Source organism: Ammospiza caudacuta, chromosome 2 (genome assembly GCF_027887145.1).
Source record: "Ammospiza caudacuta isolate bAmmCau1 chromosome 2, bAmmCau1.pri, whole genome shotgun sequence".
In the NCBI taxonomy this organism is placed as follows: Eukaryota; Metazoa; Chordata; class Aves; order Passeriformes; family Passerellidae; genus Ammospiza; species Ammospiza caudacuta.
The window spans coordinates 39696013-39721093 of NC_080594.1; the positions used below are offsets into that span (position 1 = coordinate 39696013).

General features: G+C 38.5%; 1 protein-coding gene across 2 annotated transcripts; it reads right to left on the reverse strand.

Annotated features, from left to right (window-relative positions):
* Window positions 1-312: 312 nt before the first annotated feature.
* Window positions 313-20417, reverse strand: RAB38 (RAB38, member RAS oncogene family). 2 transcript variants are annotated; one of them, XM_058800209.1, is made up of 4 exons: window positions 20389-20417; window positions 18139-18401; window positions 10239-10519; window positions 313-465 (listed from the first exon to the last, which is right to left on the reverse strand). In XM_058800209.1, exons 2-4 carry the CDS (start codon window positions 18341-18343, stop codon window positions 313-315), a joined length of 639 nt encoding a protein of 212 aa, XP_058656192.1. In that variant the 5' UTR covers window positions 18344-18401; window positions 20389-20417. The 2 variants fall into 2 exon arrangements, with proteins under 2 accessions (XP_058656192.1, XP_058656191.1); XM_058800208.1 differs by lacking the exon at window positions 20389-20417 and adding an exon at window positions 19257-19265 and having other exon boundaries at window positions 18139-18325.
* Window positions 20418-25081: the final 4664 nt, after the last annotated feature.

Sequence of the window (25081 nt, forward strand, 5' to 3'; positions counted from 1 at the left end):
TCTCATCAAAAATACGAATTTTCAGAAACCACATGGCAAAGAAATGGGTTTTGGTATCACTGGTGCCACCCAAATAGGAAAACACAGCCATCACCATGAGTCTTATTTGACCAATAGCCATAGAGAGTTTTGAATAGTTGCTAGGAATGAACACCTCATAATAAATTTTAGCTGAAAAAAAGAGAAAAATTTAAATATATTTTTGAGAAAATTACAATCTGCTTAGGGACAATGTGGGCAGGCTGGTTTCGTTGAATAAAGTATAAATTGTGAATCATAGTTGTTCAGCTCTTGTAATAGTCTGGAAGTCTCTTAGGATTTAAAGCAAGCTGAACAACTGACAATCTTGGAGGAATTCAAGTGTGGTTTTATAATATCTGGTTCAACCGACTGAACTGGATCACTCTCACTAGCAATTATGTGTTTCACCAAGCATCTGGAAGCTTCATTGATGTTTATATTTTCCTGCAAATGAAAGAGAAAGATAGGTTGATTAGTCAATAATAATAAAAACATGTTGCATATTTCCTATGCATAATTAAATTTTTCCCTCAACAACATCAAAATTTACTTACTGTAATAAACAGTTTTCAAAAATTGACTGTGTTAAATAGTGCTTACTGGAGTTTTGAAGTTGGTTAAGTTTTATATATATTATGATTCATATATGTTTTAAAATGTATACAAAGCTGATTTTAAATTACCTCAATCTCTTGGTGACTTGATTGTTTCAACAAACTAAAAAACAAATGCCAGAGAGGTGTTGAAGATCGATGACTGAAGTAAAGCTCCAAAGACCATATTTCACTGCTTGAATAATGGCTGCTCATTTCCAAATAGTTAATTACATACCAGTAATCACAGCCATGCACAGCACTTATTTTTTAAAGCCTTTTCCACAATTTCAAGACGATTTCTGTATGCAATGCTCACAATGAAACCTGTGATGGACCAGTTTCATTGAATAAATGATACAATCTCAAATTACTCACTAAACAGTAAAACTGTTCTGTATGGTTTGGAGTCCTCCCTGATTTCTTGTTGGGGCTGACTGCAATGCACTGCATCTCCAATGCACTGATTCAGAAGAAATATATCACCACTGGTTTCATTTGTAGGACAGAAATCCTCACTCTAGGGGTTTAAAATGAAAGCTAAAGCACACCTTTTCTTACATGTACCTGATATCAACTGCACATTTAACTTGCACCAGTTCTTACCCTGTTTGTAGAATAAGTAACCAGGAAACAGCTTGATCAGTGAGACACAGCACAACACAGCATAGAAAATAAGCAGTAGTACTGAATAAAGATTTTTTTTTTTTTTTTTGTAAATAACAGCCAACAATATGTTTGGAATGACAATTCAGTCTCTCTGGCATAAAAGGCACTCTTCTAGTCTGCCTTTTTATTACTTATTTTACAAGGCAGGAGATAGAAACTTCACTGCATCCTCAATCTTCTAGGAAATTGTATCGCACAGCCACATACATCCACATGGAAATGCATACCAATATATAGACATACATTTGTGCATATGCACACACTACTCTTGCTCAGTAAAGATAATGTTTTACTTGCAGCCTAAGATTACCCAGGTTTCCAAGTTGAATCTCTGAGTCATAGACTAGTTTTGACTGGAAGGGACATTTAAATGCCGCCTAGTCCCAATTCTCAAGCATGTCCAGGTCTCTCTGGATAGCAATCTGGAGCCTGCTGCACTGAGGCCATAAAATAGCCCATAAAAGAAAGAAACGTGTGTGTTTCAGTAGAGAAGACACATTTATAGGAAAATCAAAAGCTAAAGGAATAAATTCTTTGTATTTTATGCTATCTCCCACTTTCCAACTAGCCACCTCATGCTGGACCATGACTTTGTCTAATTCCCTTGAAATCAATGTCAAAACTCCACAAATTCCATTGTCCATCCCTCTGAATCACAGTAAAGGACTGAAATCTGTGGATCTAACTGAAAATGTTAAATAGTGCAAGACTTCACAGGTTTCTTCAATGACAAACATGAACTTAAATATTTTGTATGTACAGAATATTAGTAAGTTGTCAACCCCCAATACTTTAGAAAAGTACATATTAATGTACATAGTAACTGCTAGAAAGTAATATGGGGCTGGGAATAGTCTCTCTACTGAGATGTTAAAATTCTGCTCTCTCAGACCAGACTAGAAAATTCCTCAAGCATGCACTGAAAACCCTTTTCAGAGCACTGTGAAATTTTATTTAAAAAAAACCCAGACAATGAAAAATGTCTCTCAGCACTGCCTAGAAAACTGAAGCCAAAATAGGATTGTTAAATGCACAAAAACAGAAATGTAAAAACCTTTTGCATTGTGTTTGTTTTTACTGATGGACTGGTGAGCATTTAATTTGCCCATGTGCTTCTTATGTGTTGAAATAGCAGCATGTGTTTATTTAATAAGGTCTTAGGGACTATCTAAGATTCTACCCAAACTGATTAATGTTCAGATGTATTAACAGCAACCATCTTTATTAGGGGCTACCATTTCACAGCACTCGGAAAGAGGGAAGGAACCAAGCCCACAATAGCATAAAATTGATATATGTGGACATCCCTCATCCCTGCTGGTAATAGATGGAAATCCATGTGGCAGACATGACCCTAAAAATGCAGAAGAAAAAGAATTCTCTGGCCAGTACTCAAACAAGAAAAAACAAAAACAAAAGAAAGAGGGAAGGAATAAAAAGTCCTGTCCTGAGCCTACTGAGTCTAGAGAGTCAGTTTCTCACCTTTAACATTTATATGAACTGTTTAAGCTGTGTGGATGACAATTTCAGCTGGGGTACAAGGGGAGGAAGACGAAGGGTGACCCTGACAGACAGCACAGCTGGTTTTGAGTTTGTGTCTAGCTCCAGCCTGTTCCTGTGGTTCAGATGACAACAGGCACACAGTATGGATGAGAGGTAATATGTTAAGTTACCTGCCGCAAGGAGCCTGTGGTCATTCCACAAAAGCAACTCCTGCTGTCCCAGATCCCTGCCTTGACCATTTCCTTTCTGATGCTACTACTGCCTTTTGTTACAACCTTAATCCTGTGGTATCCTAGACCTGCAGATCAGACATTGCTGTATTCTGGTCTGACTAATGAAATATTGATTTCTCTACCTCTCCTCCTATGGTGTGTTTTGCAAAAGAAAAATCTGTATTCTGCTAGGCAGTGAAAAACTACAGACAGTAGAATGTGATCTGCTATCCAAACACAGACATCCAGAGGTCTGGTGATTTTAGGGCCCATGAAGTGTTGAGAGGCAATCAAGGGGAGGAAAGGAAAGAAGAGAAAGTTAAAATCCACTCAAACGCATAAAAACCAACAATCAGAGTGTAAGATTGGACAGAGAAAAAAAATCACAGACAAACCACTAATGGTATTGAGACATGGAAATTGCCTCAATTATACCTGAAAATAAAACTATGTCCATAATTGTCACCTCCCATATGGCTTTGTCCTACAAAAGAACATCAAAGAAACTGAAGATTGCTGAAGTTCAGATTTTTTCTCTTCTCTTCTCTTCTCTTCTCTTCTCTTCTCTTCTCTTCTCTTCTCTTCTCTCTTCTCTTCTCTTCTCTTCTCTTCTCTTCTCTTCTCTTCTCTTCTCTTCTCTTCTCTTCTCTTCTCTTCTCTTCTCTTCTCTTCTCTTCTCTTCTCCTCTCCCTCTCCCTCTCCCTCTCCCTCTCCCTCTCCCTCTCCCTCTCCCTCTCCCTCTCCCTCTCCCTCTCCCTCTCCCTCTCCCTCTCCCCTGTAGTGCTTGTTATCCAGCCTCCTCTGAGGCCACTTTTACCTTCACAGTTCTCCAAACGCAGGAGACACTCTGTCTCCCTGTATTGCTTTCAAGGCTGGTATTACTCAGCACTGCATCTTTGATGTGTTTATCTGGACAGCAGCTTTCTGTGATAGGGAAGTGCTGCTATGGCCATTTGTCAAAAGGAGAAAATGCAGAGCCACATGAATCCTGGTCCAGCATGCAGTGGCTAGTTGGAAAGTTGGAAGAATGCAACAATTTCCTTTCTCAAGAAAAGCTCTTTCCCAAGAGAAAGCTTTTACTGCAAGGCCAAAAAGGATCTTACCCACGTTATGGTGTCTTTATCAGTCCTGTATTCCTGATTCAGCATGCCAGCCTTTATAAAAGCCTTTCCCAAGCACCTTGCTCTGCCCTGTCCCTTGAGGTGCCTAGCCCAGTTCTGTGAGGCTCAGAAAGCCCCAGCACCTGGTACACTATCCCAGTCAGTGCAAGAGCTGAGATGTGAATCTATCCCCAAGTGATTTATCCTGCATCAACCTGCCAGAATCTGCCAGAGCAAGGACCTGAACCCTGCTTCTGTGACAATGCCTGACTACTTGTGCAAGTCTTTCTTGTGGCCTCATCAAGAAGGAATGGAAACATGAAAATCAGAACATGCTACTCTTTATTCTATTACTAAACAAAAAAAGGCAAAGAAAATAACTCTGACTAATCTCTGAAATCCAGAAAGGAACACTGGAGGACACAAATGAAATTAGTGTTTGCTTGTAGATCAATCTTATTAAAATATATCCTTTCAAAGGGCACTTTTATGGAAAGGATAGCAACTGAGGGCAGGGAAAGAGAGCTGCATTATTTAAAACCCTTGAACTGATTGCTATTGGAAATAATGTCTTGTAAGCAACAATCAACTAAAGGGAAAAGAAATACATTATTGAATGTGACTCAAAGCAGTACACAAGCTCAGCAAATGTTTTTGCATTCTGGATTATCTTCCCCCTTATCTGCCATCTCTACTGCAGATGCAGAACATTAACATTTAGGACATTCCTTTTCAATATATGAAATAAGTTCCCACAGATTAGAGTCTCTTAGCTCTTTGTAGAAGAATAAAGGCCTGGCAAGTTTTAAGGGCCTATCTCACTTTCAGATGAAAGAAATTTTGTTTCTTTACCATGCACATATCTTAAATTTGACTATCAGGTTGTTTTCTGATAGAATGCTTTTCCCATTGACAGTTTTTTCCTCTTACTGATTCTGATGCTTCTGAGTCTTACCTTGAAAACCAGGGTGAAGAACAGTGTGTATGCAGGCACAGAGCTCTTGGGGAGCTCTAAATCACTGCTGCTTAGAGACATGACCCTAGACTACTGCTGCACTTGAAGGAAATTGACTTCCCATAAGCAAGCATTTACAAATTGTGAAATATTCAGGTATTAGATGGGAACCTAGTGAGAAGCTCATAGCTTCCACATTTTATTTCCATACTGCAGTAAAATCCAGGCGCAAGGAAATAACTTGAAAGATGCTTTAACCTGCCCTCCCCTGGAGCTAGCATGCTCCCTTAGCAGAACTCCCTGGAAACTGCTGGGAACAGAGCCTTATTAAGATGGTGTGCTCTGCTCCTGCAGTGGTGTTTCCAGGAAAATGCAGCCATACAAGTTAAAAGCCATCTAGAAGCATGAACATGAAATTCATAGACGTGAACTGCTGTGACGGCAACTCTGTCAAAAGATCTTTCCTGTGATTTAATTCTTACATCTGATTGAATAGCCTGCAACAAAATTATTTCACTTAATGATTTTCTGATTTCAACAATTTTGTATTTCTCTGAATTTCCAGATTTGGGACAGCACTAAATAATGCATTTCATAAAAGTGTTCCAGAGAGCTACAGGACAGCTCTAATACCCATGGACTCCTTTCAATTACAGGAAAAAAAATCTGCAGAGGATTCTGCACAGAGTGATTGTACATCTGAAATGAAATATCCTGCCTTAAATCTCAGCTTTATTTCTTGCTTTATGGCAGAATCAGAAGTATTTCCTCAAACTGTACTGTGAAATTGGTTAGACATTTTTGAGTGAATTAAAAAGACAATCTAGGGAGCCACACATCCCTAACTGGGTCTGGCAGTCTCAAATGAATTGCTTGGATTTAAGTTACCAGATCAGCAGATTAGTTTAGAGTGTCAGCCTAATTCAAATACATGTCCAAACCTTGTTTTTCTTTATGGAAATCAGAAGTGCATATCCAGTTCCTCTGCAAATATACTGCATAGCTTGCTTTTTTCATATTTCATAATAATTGTCCAGTCAAAAGAACTGAAGAATTTGTGATTTAAACAAGGGCTAGTAGAACTTGTATTATTCGTAGAATTCCCTGGTAAGATAGGAAGAATTCATGTCTTTGTTTTTTGAAAGAAAGGCTGGAACAGACGAGAGAATGACTTTCTGAAGGCAACACAGCAATGGCAAAGAGGACTTTTAATTGCTAGTCCAGCATTTGTATCCTGTAAGGGGTTGAAACTAGATTATTTTTAAGGTCTCTTCCAACACAACTCATTCTGAATCTATGTTGGCACACCATGGACTGCCTGTCAAACAAAAGCTGAATAAAGGACATCTTATTACCCACATTTCTTAGAGGCAGACCTATAACACTATCCTGGTCCAAATAGGATGTATCCAAATAGCCCAGAGACTCAGACTGCTCATCAGTCTCCAGGTCATGATGTTCAGGAGACAAGGAGCTGCGTGCTTAACCTAGTTCTGTAAGGATCTGAAAAGCACAGCTACCAGCCTTTCTGGGCAATTTGGACAAAACATGAATGTCTTTTCATCTAATTCTGTATTGCTGACGGTAGAATTACAGCAGGAAAAAGAGGAACTCAGGCATAATAACAGCACAGCCATGGCCAGTTGTAAGGTATTTAAGTTTTTTCTGAATTAGGTACTTTCAAGCACATTTAGTTTTGCCTGACTTGTCTGTTTTGTTGCACAAGTTCCAGTTTTATTATAAAGTGATAATAAGCTTGAAACTGCTCCTTTTCTAATCCAAGTCAAAAGCTCACTTCTTTGAACTAGGCATGGTGGTGAAAACAGTTTAAAGGCTTGGAAATGTGAGTGGAGCTCTCAGCTGCTCTGGCCACGTGCTGGATAATTTAATGTGTGACAGGAAGAAGAAATTTCCTTCCTTTAAAAGAATGGTTCTTTCACAATAGTTGTGGTCATGAAATTTATTAAAGAATTAACTATTAAGGGTTATTTGGTGATTTTCTGGGGATGTGCCTCTTATACTGCAGTCACTATGGGTGAAGTAAATATGCAGATATAAAAGAGACCAGGCTCACCACCGGCTATATGGCAACAACAGTGTAACTTGTGACTACACTGTGAGGTGGTGTTGCCCAATAAGGCCCTTCTCACAGGGAAAACTATCCAAACAAAATCTCTCTTTGTAGGGAGAGGACTGAAAGAGGGTTATTTCCTTCAGATCAATGTAAGAATCAAAACTAATACATAAGCCTGCATTAAGTGGCTCAAATATTTTATATTGGAGTGGTTAGCTCACAAAAATAGCACCAGGGAATAATAAAGAGGTTTGTTTTTTTTTTTTTGTGTAATCTTCCAGTGAACAGACAAAAGCTTAAAACCATTGACAGATTGAAATATGGTAGGTACATATATAGCATGCTACTTTCTGCAAGGCAACCAGAACAAAAAGATGTTCTTTTTATAAGTAATCACCTTTGTTTTTCCAAAATGCATAAATCATATTCAGTTTGTTCTCAAGGCTTTAACATTTCCAAGCACATCTCCAGAAAACCTCTGGAGATCTAATTATTCCAGGGTACCACAAAAAGAGAGTTATTACTTATTTGAACTGCTAAAACTGATAGCTGCAATACGAGGACTCCTTTGTCCATGCTATTCTGCTTCAAAAGAGTTCCTATTCTCTGTAGCAAAGAGAGTTAGTAATTTTTTTTTATCAGACCCAAGTTCAATTACTTATGGTGCCCTAGGCTGAAAGAATACCAGGAATGTACAATATCCAGAATTCTAAAATAGTAGTAATATTAACTTTTGGTTAGAAAAGGAAGTGCAAGGTTTAGTTTAGGACTTAGATCAAGTGGGGAAATTATTTTGATCTAACTTAGTTTAAATGTTTTGATTCTACCATCTTTACTGGAATGACTCTCTGCATAATTTTAAAGTCAGAAGCCTCCAATTCTGGGTGGAAATCTGGTGTGTGGATTGCAGAACAACAGGTCCTAGCCTCTGGTGTATAACAGCAGAGAACAGTCTGGTAGCAGCTGTGTGCCCTCGACTCTCATCATTCCCTTCAGAGTGGCTTTTGAAAGCAAGTCTTGTCATAGCTGGATTTTTTTTCTGTTCCTACATGATTGCATTGTCAATCTGGGGACTGCTTGGCTTTTGGAGTTAAATAATGTAAGAAGAATATAGATATTTACCATATCTAAAATAAGAGAGATTCTTAATTCTGTGCAGCTTAGAGAAACTTGGGAAAAATTCCTCTGTTATGACTTTAAAAAAAAGTTATGTTCTCTATACATCTTTTATACTTCCATAGTTCTGCCCCAGACTGGCTCCATCATCATCGTAAAACCTCTCTGTGATATTTGAAATTGTTTGCATATTTATTTTCTGTCATGATCTGCAATGAGTCTTAGCACAATAAATGCGGTTGACCTTTTTGAGTGGTGGACATGTGCCATGTTTACCATCCTCATAGTAAAATTTAGTTTATCATAAGGAGGATCACTGGATTCTCTTGGCCTCACCTAACACAAATCAGCAGACGAACCACAGACCTAAAGACAAACCAGGTGCTGCACATGAAGGAATAGGAAGTACCCTGTTGTGGAGCAAGAGAGTTTACACACTTACTTAGACCCAAATTTCTCTCTGTAAATGGCATCTTATGAAATAGTGGCTGGATTTGAGACTCATTCAGTAGAGAAGCAAAGGCATTAATTACAAAGACATAGAATCATAAAATCTTAGAATGGTTTGGGTTGGAAGGGACCTCTTCAAATCATTTTGTCTAACCCTCCTGCCAGGGCAGGGACATCCTCAGCTAGATTGGGTTGCTCAGAGTCAAATCCAATCTAGCCTTTAATGTTTCCAGGGATGGAGCATCCACCACATCTGGGCAACTTGTTCCAGTGTTTCACCATCCTTTGTCAGAAAAAAAGATTTCTTATCTCTAGTATAAATCTACCTTCTTTTAGTTTAAAACCACTACCCCTTGTCCTATGACAACAGGCTCTCCTGACAGGTTTGTCCCCATCTTTGTTATAAGCCCCCTTAAGTTCTGAAAAGCTGCAATCTCAGCCCAGAGTTCATGCAATGCTTGAGGCAGTCTGGGATATACTGCTATTCCCCCGCTGTTACTTCTGCTGATTACTAGTCAAACATCTTTTAAATATTAATGCTTAAAGAAGGTTTCAAGACCAGAAAAGTAAAATACAAATATACACCCTAAAAGTTCTTAAGTACCTTACATAAACTCTTTAAAAGGAATTAAACAATCAAATGCAGCATTTTGGCTTCCAGCCTACTAGAAATCTAGGTTAAACCAGAACCAATCTGTTTGCATTTCAAACATCCAAAAGTTCCCCAGAGCTGTTAATGATGACACCAGCTTTCATAATAGGATACAATCAACACAATATCCACTGAATTGTTGTGTTCAAATCAATATTTCACATGCCAGCTTCCAAATCCTGCACGAACTGAAATTATCCAAGACATCTCAAATTGATCTACAGTACCAATGTACTTTTGGCCTTTGAAATTTGAAAGTCTGAGTGCCCTTTCTGATTTTTATCTTAATATCCCATGCACTCAGGAAATCTATACCAAGGCAAAGAATTGAACCTCAGAGTAGCTCATTCAGCCTTTTGACCACTGATATTTCCTTCCTCCCCAGATATGTGATTTTTTTGAAAAGACTTTTGAGAATGAGAGCTTATAACAGTGGACATTGTACAAGCACCACAATAGACTGACTTTATTTCTGGAATCTAAGGCAATGAAGCTATTGTCTCAAATCAGCATTTCTCAAGCAAAGTGGTTATATAAATATTTAGAGATAATATTCAATGTTAAGAATGATGAAAAACATCTTCATATCATTCACAAGAGGTAGCTTTTATGCCTTGCCTAAGGTCATCCTCCTCCCTGGGCTATTGAGCAGTAACCTGTTGACTGGGTACATACTTTACTGCTGGCCTATCATAGCACAGCAGCTGCATTTCAGAATCTTGCAATAAAATACCTAAAATAATTAAAATTGCATACTATATATTTACAAATCTATCTTTACTTAAAATTACCAAGAGAGGAGCTTTTCAAGGTGCATGTTTAGAGCAAATGATCAATTTTAAAAACTGATTTCTCTGTCCTTAGAAACATTTGAAAAGAAACAGAAACATTACCTTGGCTGATGTTTCAAACCAGCCCACGAACCCATTCTCTTTGCAGAACTGATCCATCTTGATGCCGTTGTTCATAAGAACATCTATTCCCTGGTCACATTTGTTTGCTAATAGGACTGCTGGCACAGGTTTGCCATTTGGAAGAACCAACTTAGAGTCCAAATCCTCTTTCCATTTTGTCACTGCTTCAAACGTTGCAGGTCTTGTAACATCAAAGACAATAAATGCTCCCATAGCCTCTCTGTAATACACCCTGGTCATGTTTCCAAATCTTTCCTGTCCTGTAATGAAGAAAGTAGAAGGCAAAAACAAACATTATCTTGTAAAAATCAGTGTTTCCAGTCTAGGTCAGTATTTCACATAGCAGGTTTTCTAAGATAACATTACTGCAGGCAGGACTTCATTTTAAAAGTCTCTGGGAAACTACTTTTTGCCTAAATAATTTTAAATACCATGCTAGAATAATTTGTATGAAAATGCAGGAGAGTTTTGCATGAAAAAGGAATTTTCAAGCCAACCCCCTAGGAAATTTAATGAAGTTCATTATAAGTGAATAATAAGTGTGATAAGTGAATAATAAGTGTATGGTGTTATTAGACTACCAGATTTCTCAGTCTGTGGACAGTGCCAAGAGTCTTTGAGTACATTATAGGACTTTCAACAAGAGACACAAAAAAATATAGGCACCAGATTGGAAACTCCTTGGTACTATGGTATTTTGTCTAAAACATTTAACACAACTGAACTGCTCAAGGATGAAGAGGATCCTGCATATTCTCATGCAAATGATAATAACCAGCAGTACCATAATATAGCTCTGGAGCCACACCAGGTATAAGTGTAATTACAAGTTTATTTTTATTGACAAACTAAAGCACAGAGGTGAGGAAGTTGAATTTAAAGCCTTACAAACGTGGAAAGTGCTCTAAGAAACATCATATTGCAGTAGCAATATGAAGAGCTGCATTGCTCCACTGAAAAGTTCTGTGAAGAAGGATTTCATACCAGTTCTGTCCAGAAGCTTCATGGTTTTATTTGCTGAATTCAAAGTGCTTTCTGGGAAAGGACAGAGTTTTTGGGAGCTAAAGTACATTAGTATATTCAAACATGGACATTTGTAAATATCTTTCATTTTATATGATTAAAACTATGAACAAATTAATACATGACATCAGGATGTGGTATGTTGATCAGCTGTGGATTTGGTAATATAACTGCTGTTTTCATAGGAACTCTGGAAAAATAAATTACACAGAGCTTTTCTTGAAAATAAAATATCGATTTTCTACTAATGTCTGCAGCATAGCTGTGATCTAAAGAAGATTTATAAGCTCCTGAAACATTTCACAACAATAGGAGTTTTTAAGCAAGACAACTCTTGTACATGCTTCCATAGCTGGGAAAAAGTGCTATGGAAATAGAAGCATTGAATGCAGACCTGTTTCTACCCTTATTTTCTCAATGTGAGCAATTCTGAGTAGGTTAGGAAGACAAGAAGATTGGCAGTCTGCCTCTGACCCCAGGAAGGTTATTTGTGGAGAATTTGTCTGATATAAATTTTACTGTCAAATGTAAGGGAAGGCTGAGAAGGGAAAGGTACCAATTGTTTAGCTTCTGGACCATGCACTTTCATTTAATGGAAATAGCACTGAACCCAGTTAGGGGGTCAACACCATCAGTTTGTGATGTTTGTCTTTGGTTTTAAGCACTGTGGCAGCAAGGAGACAGTCATTCACATGATTCAGAAACCAAAGAAGAAGCCTGTCTTCTCGAAATTCATGTCAAAAATTTTTTGTCTTAAAGAAACACTGTGTCCTATTGATAAAGCAAGATAGAAATAGATTATTTCTGGGAAAGAAGAGGTCATATTCAAAATTTCTTTCGTCTATATTTTTATTCAAATGTCTTATGATTCCTATCAGTGGGCTAATCAGATGAATGGCTAAGTCATGTGCTATTCAATAATCTCCTTGTTGAGAAATTCTTTTTTCATCTGCAAGAAGGTGCCTTCCACCAAAAGCCAAGGTTTAATTAGAAACATGGCAGTGAGGTAAGCAGCAACATATACAAATAGTTTTTGATGGATATTGTATTTCACTGATACTTCTCATTCAAAGTTCTTGAGATGCTTACACTATAGGTGATACGACAGCAGCTCAACTCAGGCCTCACACTTAGGACACAGATCACTGGGATAGGTGGGACATGGTGTCACAGAACATTACTAAATTATTCATTTGCAGAATGAAATCATCCACCATGAAGGAAGTTACTAAAGGAATAAAAGGCTCCTAAGTGGTGATCTTCTGCTTAGTAGTGGCCCACAAATTCCTGACAAATAGAATGACACTGATTCTTCCTCTGGCTTCCAGCCGCTTTTTCAGATACACAGGAATTTTACTGCACAGAAAAGCCAGTGTGTTTGTAAAAGCAGCATTTTGCAGGAAGACAGGGATAACCAATTTCCATCACCAACCACTTCAAAGAAAGAGAAAGAATGGAGCTGCATGATTAACTGTCTGAACTGTTTTGAAGTGGTCTTTTTCTCCATCAGTTATAATTAATGTATCAACATACTCGACAGAAAGGCATTAGGCCAGTTTGAATGGAAAAAGTGGTGCTTAATAAATCAGAATTTTAGTTTTATGACCTTTGCATAATGATTTTATTTAATTTAAATTGTGGAAAAAGTGATCTTGAGTATTTGAATTGAGCTTGGAGAGCTAAATAATATGCCTAAGGATGCAGAAGTACTCTTTTTTTTACAGATTCTCGCTTATGTGAACAAAATCCTATATTAATAGATGAGGTTCCTAAAACCTTTTAGTTTAGCAGAATTGCTCCTAATAGTAGGCACTGCTTGATGTATTAAAGATGTCAAAATCTGGCCTTAGGTTTTCAGCAACACAATGTCTTCGGCAGGAATAAGGCTAGAAAATAGATCAACCATTAGGTATTCAGTGGTATCTCTCAGGCAGCCTTGAACATTAGAATCTGCTTTACAGCAAGACCAAATAGGGAAGGAAGATTGGTTTTACTTTTTACTGGAAGGGTCAGAAGCTTGGGAAATATTTGATGTGGTCCCTAGTACTTTACTGCATCATTTACAAGACCACTGGCATTTGGCATCAAACCCTGCAATTCCAATGGCCTTTGCCCACTGAGGTGGGGCTTCATGTTGGGATTATCAGCCCTAAATTAGATTAGAAAATTAACTGGGAGTACTGAAGGTTAGGATCCCTTTGTAGTCCGAGACTGGGAAAAAATGTCTAATTGTTAATTCAGATGAATCCTACTCTACTTGGAAGCAAACCCAGTGAGACCAAGGTGATAAAGATTTCTACTAAAGGGAAGCACTCCCTGTCTGAAGGGCAGCTGCCTGCACATTTATCCTAATCTTAGTTGCACCTCTGCAGCAGGCAAAGCTATCAGTTCAAAGGTTTAAAGCAACCATCAGCTGAACTTTCATAGCTTATAAAAACTTACCCCGAATAAATGTGTACAGTAATCTAAAATTTTCACTAACCACTATAATCTCTAATAAAGGTATAAAAAGTAATGATAAGTGGATGAAGATAATTTCCACAATTTTGACCACAGCATCTGAAATGTGGCACAAAAATTTAAATTAAAAATTATTTGAATTTTTAATGCTGAGTTTAATGCCCAACGCTGAGTTTTATGATGCATTCTACTTCTTGCCACTGTTTTAAGAGACAATGCTTTTGGGAACTACCTGGCTTTACAGACAGCCTTTAGCCAACACTGAAAAGCTGGAAACTGTGGAGAAGATTTAAACATCTTTTACCTTTCCCTTCAAAATATCTTTTAGAGTATTCACACTTGAATTCAAATAATTGTCTTTATGGATTGAAGCTTAAGCATCCCTTGAGCTGATGTTCACCACCCCAGAATGAGGAAAAGCAGGCTGTCAGCAGGATCTGGCCCACAGATTCCCACATCAATCTCTACTGAAATAAAACCCTCACAGCAAGAGACTTATTTATGTTTGCAGAACAGTAATTTCAAGGTAACTTAGCCTAGAAATCACCATGACTATCTTATTTATGCATATGTGCTGCAATGCTTAGCAGCTGCCGAGAGTCTAAAATGCTGAGGACGTGCTGTGCCTGGCATTAGTGAACAGGTTTCTACTTGCTCCCTCTGCAGCATAACAATCCTAAAAACTTTACAAGTGCAGAGATACTCGTCTATATCTGTGGGTAGACTGCTGCTTCTGAAGGTGAAAGTGACCTGGAAAGGAAATGGAACTGTTCTTTCCCCAAAGCATTGGTCCAACTGTTTATGAGATGAGAACCAGACTTTTAAACACAAACCAATATCTTTTTGGTAGCAATGAATAACCCAGCCCACTCAAATGCAGAAGGAGTGATAAAGAGGAAGCTGAGATGGCTGTGGAAAAGGAGCAGGGAGCAGGCTCTGATGTGCTGCTCTCTGATGTACAAAGCTCCTCCCTGCAGTAAATCTATGGCTAAAGCTGGTCTTCAGAGAAATCTCTGGGCTGTTCAGGCACAAAACACAGACAGTAGCACAGAGAGCAGCCTTGCAGAGAAGGGAATAGCAAATACACCCGGATCTGCGGCCTGCAACAGCTGTTTTCTTCAGAAGCACTGCGCCAGACTGCATCTGCAGGGCCAACCCCATCCACTGTAACCTTGTGCAAAATATGATTCAGAGTTTCTTTAAAGCTTTCCTTCTAAGAATTTGTTAATGAATTTAAAGGACATAAACACAAAGACAGTAAAAAAGATAAAGAAATAAAGACAGAAATTGACTGAGGGGCAAGATTTAATGTTGTATGACACAGCAGTAGAGATGATGGCATACTTTAACAGGAACACCAAAACTCATAATTTGTGAAACAAAATGGAATTGTTGTGAAGAAATTAAAGGAAGGTGAATTTTATCATGTATATCTCCTCCCACACTCAATACTAAACATTCAGTCACCTCAAACTTAGGCATTTCACTGAATCAGACATAAGTTCATAGATCTTAATGACAGCATGTTGTTACAAACACCATAACATCACATAGCATCACGGTTAATCTTACTATTCCTGCCTAACACTCACAGTTTCAGGAATACAGTATGTGTTAAAACCACTGTCTTAAAGTAACAACGTGTAATGCAGAGCCTACATTATCCCTGAATTAATTTTTGTAATACTTAGTTATCCTTGTTTTTTGGCATTACTCTCTCATCTAAATAAACGCAGTTTCAGCATTTAGCTGTTAGATCATATTATAGTTTTGTTTACAAAATTAAAAAACACAGAAAAATATCTTACACAAATATTAACTACTTTTAATTAGATGGCACCAAATAAACCAAATTTACTTTTTCTTCTTGTGTCTGGTAAGGGTAAACCGGGCCAAACTACTTGGTCCTACCACAGCTGGAATGTGTCACTCCTCAAATGAAGTCAGACCTTAGATAAACCCTACTAATAATGTAGATAAGTTTGACACTAGTTTTAATCACAATATTTTAAAGAAAATTATTTCTAGATTTTTAAACAATTTACTACCCATGAAAAGCAAGGAGGTATATATGTTTGGTACTGTGTTCACTACTTGTATAATGGAGAGGGGAGAGGATATAAGAGCTAAAATAATACCTGATATGTATATATATAAATATGATATAAATATGCATTCATATATCATTCCTGATATGAAATATTATCAATTTATTTGCAGAATTTGCTTCAATTCAAGGTGTTCTACATGCTAAGCCAACATCCTTCAGCTTGGTCAGGGATTGAAAGTTTATTTCCTTAACCCAAAAGAAAAGCTTGACTTGATAACAGAGTCAATCAAAAGAGAAAGGATGTTTTTAGACCAGAGATTTTATTTTTCTCCCTCTTCTCATTGCCCATTTGTATTTTGCAAATGATTTTACATGACCAGCAACAGCCAAGAGAAACCAATTCCATTCTCTCCATATTTCCAATCAGTTTTACTTCTCTTTCATTTTTGAACCTCTTTTTCTCTCACCAGCCAGATGCCTTATGTGTGATAACTTTTATGCCTGCACCATGATCATCTAAATTGAGCATGTTGCTTACAGAACTTGCTCTCTGTGTACAGCCAGCAGCAGCTAAAGCTCCTTAAGCAGAAGTCATTAAAGCTAAGACAGCAACTCTTTTTATTACCAACCACTGTCTTGACCTTCACAATGATGCTTTGAATTGGGCAATTCATACGAAATTTAGTACTGTGCTGTAATTCTCTCTGTCATGTGTGATAACTCAGAAAGCATGCTAGTCATTCAGTACTACAACTAGGTGTAATTGCTTTTGCAGCCTGACTGAAAGCTACATCATATGATCCGCCAGCACATGATTAGTAGTGTAATAAATCTCTGAAACAAGGCATGCAAAATACATTCTTTAAGTCTTTGATACAGTCAGAATTTACTATTAAATGCTTTTTTCTCATGCAGAAATGTTTTTCTGGCAGTGTACATATTTGTTGTTACAATCAGCCACTGTCAACTATAAAATAATTGTTTGCCACATTATTCTACCTTTTAATAAAGAAAACTGAGCACATATGTATTTAAAACCATAAAACCACAGGACTGAATTAGCGTGTGAAAAAGCGGAGTTTATACGTTTTACATAAAGCAGTGTTGTTGCATAAGTTTTAGTACCTCAGTGCCAAATTCAGAGCTCAGACATGAGACAGCTCAGTGCAGCAGAAAAGCACTCCCTCCACCAATAAGAATGTCAAGAATTTTTTCATTTCACCAGTTTTACCCGGTGCTGTTCCAGACTAGATCAATGAGCCTGAGTGGGCTCACAACTCAGGCCACAGGCTGGTACAGTTGCCTAACAGCTGATATGATGTTCACCTTTATTCCCTATTTAATGAAAGTAATTTCTTAATTAAATTGAATTTTTAAATGCCCCCCTTTATGCTGTAATCTATTGTTGCAGTTGTATTTGATTCTTGCATTCACGAAATGAAAAATTATTACTTACAGCATGGGATATATGCCATCAAGATAAACTTATTTTTTGCACTGAAACAAAAATGATTGATTTTTCAGAAAGGTGGTGGCAAAAAAAGTTGCCTGCTTTATTTGAAGCCAAATCAAAAATGCCTGAAGCACTGACAGCAACAATGTCAAATTCTGTGCGTTTTAATGATGCAACCATGTGGGGATATCTGGACTTTACTGTTTTTCTCCTTGCAGAGGGAAAATAGTCTTTTGTTTTGCTTGATGTTGGAATAAGGGTATTTAAATATGAGTAATTGTATTTTTAACAACCAGAATGATTGCCAAATAGAAACATTTCTCTTTCCAAAACACGTAAGAAGTTGCTTTCATTGGACTGAAGGAGGGCAGGTATGAGAGAGAGGAAGAAGAAAGGTATTTTGATAAACTAACTCATATACATTCTCTTTATTTTTTTAACAATAAAGGTAATTTTAATCATCTTACTGAATCCCTCATCTATTCCACCAAATTAAAAAGATTTAACAGGACATTCTTGTTATTCTTCCTCCTATCATAGAGGTCTGTTAGTTCAAGGAAGCAAAACTGAACATTGTCAGCTTCAGGTAAAACAACTGGGGCATTTGGAGAGAGGTGCCTGAGTCCCTTAATATGTCCAAGGGCTTGGGAGAAAAATCAGCTAGCACAGGTTTCACTCTGACTCTCTGGTTTCCCTAGTTTGGGAGTCTGCTGATTTTAGGGAATGTCCAAAATATCAAGCTGCCCTTAAAGTTTTCTCTCCTCAATATGCTCTCCCTCACTGCATAAGCAGTGGCAGTTCCTAGCTTTCAGATCAGTACAAATGAGTTGGGGTCCGTATTTTGTATTGTTCTTTGATAGATTATGTGGCAAAGGGCTCTCCTCTGTACTCACCCGCAATATCCCAGAGCTGCAGCCGTACCACAGTCTCAGCATCCCAGTTCAGCACCTTCAAAGCAAAGTCCACCCCGATGGTGGCCCGGTAGTGGGGGGAGAAGTTCTGGTGGACATAGCGCTTGATGATGCTGGTTTTGCCCACTCCCAGGTCCCCGATCACCAGCAGCTTGTAGAGGTGCTCCTTCTGGCTGTGCTTCTGCATCTTTCCTCTGGCTGCGGCTGCTCCCTGCAAACTGATTGCATGCTCTGCCCCAGGAATCCTGCCAGCCTGAGGGGAAGAGAGGGGGTGAGGGACTGGGCAGGGAAGGAAGGACAGCAAGGTAGGTGGAGGCTCTCTCCCTTCCTATGGAAGCAGGATCACCAGGTCCAGCAGGCAGCCCTGCTGGGAGATGAAGTAAGGACGAACTGGGGGAAGGAAGTCTCCCAGAAAGTTTTGTGCGTATGTGTGTAAAGGTCAGCACGAGGTGTGTCTGGGATTAGTCTGGCTGCTAAAGGCTTTGCAGGAAAATTCATGTAACAGTTCTGTACTCTGTTTGGCTCCTTGCTGAAAGGACAGTGTTTCTGTTGTGCACTAGTTTTACACACAGTAAATTTTGAATCACTGCCTTGGTGATAATATATGCTTGTTTCCGGATGTCTTTAAGATGCCAGTCACTGCAAAAAACCCCTGAAAACTCCCTTCAGAGGTTTCATTTTTGCATTAAAGTGCAAAAATTAAATCAGTATGACTTCAGATTTGGATGAAATTTGGTTCTAATCTGTGTAAGTTAGTGTGAATGCAGTTACATCACTAGTTACAGCGATATACAGCAGCTTTACTTGCGTCCATACTAGGAGGGCTGTACAAATTAATTTACACCAGATACATATTTTAAAATTTTGTTACCATAATTGTAATTGTCTCTCTATACCTATAATCATGCTCCCATCTGAATGCAGCATGCAGCTTGTACTTTGTTTTTCTTACATCTGGACTCTAAAATGCAAAAAATCCAGATTTATCTCATGACTCCGATAATCAGAAGTTCTGAAAGCGTAACAACATTCGAGAATATGAATGCCAGTGTCTCAACAATCATCTGTTTTCCAAAACAAGGGATGCCAAACTTGCAAACTGAACCCATCTGAGTAAATAATTCTCCCGACATGACTGTCCCTTTATTTTGAATGAAGAGCACAGTGAATTTTACGTAGGCAGCTTAGCTGGAAACCTCTACCCATTACCTAGAGGTGTTTGATCCTTTTAGCAGCTTTGATAGCAAACCCACAGAATTTTAATATTGTGTGCAACTTATCAGTGAATAATTTTTTATATTTTTTGATGTTCTTGAAAATGAAAACATATTTTTTACTTATTGCAGTATTATTTGATAGAGTTCTTATCCAAGTGTGGACCGAAACGGCATTAGAATTTTGTCATCTATCCAGAAAGCTGGATTTTAGTAGACAAAGAATCCAGAACATTCATATTATGCAATCTTTTATAATCGGTCTTTAAACTCAAATTTTAAGTTTGTGTTTGTGTGAGTATATATACATAAACACACAAAGTGCAAATAGGTAACTTTAGAGGAAAAATGTCTTATTTTCCTTGAACCTTTTTTAATAAGAGGATTTTTATTTTTCAATAAGGTAAATTGTCTTTCCAAAAACAAGCTGTCGTTTGTATCCTGTTTGGAGAGAAATCTTAAAGAGCTTCACCTTGTTAGGTATGGACAACAACTTGATAGGCAAACCAGTTTGATCAGTTAGTATATTTGCATGATTCAAGCTCATTATTGTTATTATTGGCAGTGTGTGCTATGTCAATTCTTGCCTTTACAGCACCTCTGTTCCTGAGAGGATCCAATACTTGAGTACTTCTAAGCATTCACCACTACCCTCTAAAGTTGATGATTTCCCCTTTTAGAGCTTAAACAAAGAACAGGCTGAGGGGATTTAGCAATTTGGGAAATAACGCAATTGGTGTTTTGGATAAGGTTTAAATTACATCTGATGTTTCATCCTTCTTTGATGATGGCCATTGCTCAGAGAACAGTGTGTGGAAGGTCCCTGAAAGCAGGTGTTTGGTAACTGGAGGTCTTAGGGTAATAGTGTAGTTAGAGGCTGGCCTATACCCAGAAGCATGAGGCTATATCTCTCTTCCAAAGTTTTTGTTGGAATTAGCTGTAATACTCTGTATAATCGTGTTACTTGTTTAAATCTCCAATTCTTCTCTGAATTCTAAATTCTTGGCCCCAGCAGCACCCTGGTACAATGAGCTCCTCATAGGCTCAATCAAGGTCACCCTGGGCTGGCAGTAGGGCCACCAGTGAGATGCTCAGTGAGGTATTCAGATGTGAGGTGAGCATGGAGGAGGGATCATTGCAGTCAGAGGGATGACTTGCTGAGCTAAAGGGAAGTATGGACTGAAGCATCTTGCTGAGTGAAAGCTGAACCCAGATCTCCTAACTTCATAGTGAGCTGGCTTTTATAGGCACCCTCTGCTAAAATGCTCCTGAAATGTCCTGCCTTGCTCCACCTATTTGGAGGTATTTCTTCAGCCTCCTTGCCATCCAAAGGCACTGGGGTGGGGTAGTGTGGACCTTTCATTAATTTGCAGCCCTGCTGCAGCACTGTCACGGGAGAAGACAGCTAATTTGGGCTGTTTATGGCTTAGAGAATCATTGCAAGATTTCCTTGATGAGGTCAGCTGATCCCCTCATGCACACAAACAGGTTACTGCAGCTCAGCCATCTCCTGCAGGCAGAGGTGGCCAGGGAAGTTCACTGAGCCTGGAGATGATGCAATGAGACCACACTTAAGGACAGGTAATATAAACCACATCAGCTTGCATTTGCCACCCACAGGTAGGTGGTTAGTAGGGCTCAGCTGACACAAAGTAACTTGTTAGGCTGGGTGAACCAGATGCTGCCCCTGAGCCCTTACTCTGCTGCTGTCCAGGCAACGAGAACGTGAAAGCACACCAACAATTTGGGTGATATTTCTGTGTTTGTATTTCATTTGTTTATGTTTTCTCTGGTATATGTACATTTTAAACTTTATAAAACCATTGTAAAAAATAATTGAAATTCCATGTGGTATTATGTATATCTATTTTATTTTTGTATTTTCTGCCTATCCATTATTCTATTTTAATACTATACTAATATTAATTTGAGTCTATTAGAGTCTATTAAAATTCTATTTTAATTGGCAGAGTTGATGATAAATCTATACATCTCAGTTGTAAATATCATTTTTGAAAATTCCATCAAATTAAGGCATTGCAGGCTGTGTTGTGCTCTACTTAAAAGTGAACCTCATTTTAGAGTATTAATTTTCAGAAATTCCTCACTATTTCTCTGTCATTAGTAGAGACCTTTTTCTCTGAGAGAAGAGAAAAAATTGAAGATATTGAAGATGCAATTACATAGACAAGAATCAAAGAAAGCAAAATGCATCCTAGATTCTACCACTCCTCTTTGTGTGGCATACACCACAGTAAAGGATTTTAACCTTGAGCACCAGATTTGTTATCAACATACCTTTTCAAAAAAAGTGTTGTCTGAGATAATGAAAGCAGTAGTTTTTGTAAAAGAAAGACATTCATAGAATCATAGGAGATGCTGAGTTGAAAGGGACCCACATGGATAATGGAGTCCAGCTCCTGGCCCTGCACAGGACACCCCCAAGAGTCACACCATGTGTCAGAGAGCATTGTCCAAACACTTACTGAACTCTGTCAGGCTTGGGGCTGTGACCACTGCCCTGGGGAGCCTCCTCCAGTGCCCAACCACCCTCTGGGGGAAGAACCTTTTCCTGATATCCAACCTAAACCTCCCCTGACACAGCTTCAGGCCATTCCCTTGGGTCCTGCCACTGGTCACCAGAGAGGAGATCAGCGCCTGCTCCTCCTCTTCCCCTCATGAGGAAGTTGCAGACTGCAATGAGGTCTCCCCAGTCTCTTCTCCAGGCTGAACAGACAAAGTCACCTCAGCTGCTCCTCATAGGGCTTCCCCTCAAGGCCTTCACCATCTTTGTTGCCCTCCTAACAGTTTTGTATATTTTCTTAAATTCTGGTGACCAAAATTCAAATTGTTAGAAATGTATATATTCAAAAGATTTCCATCTAAAATGACGTAGAAATGCTTTCACACCACAGCTATTAATGTTATATCTGGTAGCTTTGAATGTCTTGAAGGGAGTGACCTACACCATCATATTGATCTTACTTAATATGATATATCTATAAATGTTATGCTCTATAAATGACAGCATAATTCAGAGACATGCTAATACACATCTCTCTGTGTGTATGCATATATATATACATATACATACAAATCAATATAATAGACTATAAGATAATTTAATTTCCTACTTAACAAAAATACAAAACATTGACATTCTGCACAGAGTTTTTTGCCAGTTTGTATTCCAATTAATTCTGGGGTATGGAATGAATACAGAGTTGTTAGCTACACAGTTAAAAGCCCAGTGGTGCATGAATCATTGTGTTAAAAGAGTGAGAGTTTGTGGCTCTCTCACCATTGCAACCCTGAGTCTGATAAAGGAACCGAGTTTGACTACTTATTGCATATTCCAACATAGCTTCCATGTCCATCAGCCCTGTGTGAACACAGACAATGCTCACATGCAAATGCATATTTCTACGTCAAAAAGCTCAAAAATTAATAATAATTCAATACAATTCCTTCTCTCAAGGATATTTGTTTATATAGATCGATACAACCTGACAAAATCCAAGTTAAATTCTATCCTTTGGAGCTTGCAGCAAAAAATCTTAGATGAACTGCAGAGCATTTTATACCAAGTGTATTTGAACAGTCACCTGGGAATACATGAACACAGTGCAACTCAAAAAGCAATAAGGCAAGGACCAGAATGTCTGCCAAGGGTAAAATCTAATAACAGGGGGGTCAGTAATACTCTGGGAAAAGTAAAATGGCTTGTCCCTGAGGCCAGACAGTAGTGAAAGCATCACACAGCACAGATTTAGTCTGAAATGTGCCAGTTCCAAAGGAAATTTGTTGTACCTCAGATTCAATAAGTAAAGTGTAAGAGCACTCACTGAGGCTGCAGATGAAAGCATCCCACTCATTGCAGGAATGCTACTTTGGAGCTGGACAAAAGCCTGGACCAAAGTGACAATGCAGCAGTTTTAACCCTCTCAGGTACTGAAGAGTATTTGTGTGATGAGAGTCAGTTACAGAGCTACACGTGGGCATGTCTAGGTCAAACTAGAATAGTTCTGATAATCTGCATTATGCCCCTCCCATGAGGGTCAATTTGAAACCCCACAGGAGGAATTTAGAGAATAGAATACCCTGTCCTCCACAGAGACAATCTCCTTTAAGAACAGGCCTGAATCAGATTGGTGAAACTTTTGTCCAGTTCATGTAGATTTAAGTGTGGTTCTTGAAGACTATCACTAACATCAAGCGCAGGGAAATTTGTAAGAGTAGGTCCCAAATTAATATGCATTGGTTTACATAATTTCCCTTGTAACTTTAAATTGAAACCATGGAACAAAACAACAAAAGATGCTATCTTTACCTGATAAAAGTTCATCAGGAGTTTCTTTTATAAATTGTATTCAGTATCATTTCAAATAGCATGGAAGCACTGAGGCAGGAAAGTACTTCTGGAGATTACTGAACCTATCATCCTGCTCAGAGCAGGGCAGGTAAAGGCAGGCATGAAGATTTCACAGTCTCTGGGCAATGTATTTCACTGTTCGACCACACAGACAATAAAAAGCATTTTTAAAAATGCTTAAGAAAGTTTTCATTTTTTCTGTATTCTTTACAGATTCTTTAAGATCTCCATGAGCCTTCTCTACTCCAGATGAACTGTCCCAGCTCTCTTCTCTCTCCTTGATGGTACAAACTCTTAATCACCTTTGTATTCCTTTGCTGGACTCGGTTATCCTCATTTGTTTTACTGGGGAGCCCAGAATTGGACAGGGGCACTCGTCATCCACTGTTCTCTCTTTATCTACACCCAGTGATTTCATCATAGGAGGCTATCTGTTTGGTAAGGCATGATATATCCTTCATAAAACTACACTGACTACTCCAAGTCACCTTCTTATCTTTTCTGTGTTTTGAACTACTTCCAGGAGGATTGGCTCCACCTTTCCTATGATCAAATCCTGTGATTTGCTCCACCACCTTTCCTGTGATCAAATCCTGTGATTTGCACCATCACCTTTCCTGTGATGCTTACCAGCCTGTAGTTCCATGGATTCTCCTTTCTCTTTCTGAAGATACCAGGAGAGGAACCTGAGTGCTCCCACCTGGGCTGAATGTATATTAGTCTGTAACATAGTCTGTGTTTTGTGGGACTCTATGATTGAGAAGACAAGAAGAGGACCAATGGGATGCTGTTGGAATCTATGGAGTGGTGACATTTTTTCACTTAATCTGTCTCTCAGTCACTCTCTTTCTCTCCCTTCTTGTCTCTTTTTATACTTCTTTCTGTCTCTGCCTCACATTTACTTACATTTAAATAAAATTCATATACTTCAGCATAGGATCTCATTTGCACCTTAATTTGGGCACAGGCATCTCTAATAACTTTAATAATCAGACCTCACCAAGGCTCAGACAGAGTGTATATATCCATCCCCAGTCACCTATCCCTTACATCTATTTTATACATTTTTTTTTATTTTTGAGTTTAGTCAGAAACTCCTTATTCATCCTTGTAGACCTCCTGCTGCCTTTGCTTGATTTGCTACATGCAGAGACAGGCCATTCTTGAACTTGGAGGAGGTAATTCGTGAAAATCATCTCCCTGACACCTCTTCAGTCCAGGGCCTTCCAAAGGATTTTCCCAAGCAAGATCAGGCTGGAGTCTGTTCTCCTGAAATCAAGGCTTGAACCTTGCCTTTTTCCTTCTTCTCAACATCCTGAACTCCCCTCTCTCCGGGTTG

What these genes read in the sequence shown, in the direction of transcription:
- RAB38 (XM_058800209.1), bottom strand. Translation starts at nt 18,343, where the DNA reads ATGCAGAAGCACAGCCAGAAGGAGCACCTCTACAAGCTGCTGGTGATC. An exon ending in GCAGCTCTGGGATATTGCGG is followed by an intron (nt 10,520 to 18,138) that starts GTGAGTACAGAG and finishes TCTTCATTACAG; the next exon opens with GACAGGAAAGATTTGGAAAC. An exon ending in GGTTTGAAACATCAGCCAAG is followed by an intron (nt 466 to 10,238) that starts GTAATGTTTCTG and finishes TTTCATTTGCAG; the next exon opens with GAAAATATAAACATCAATGA.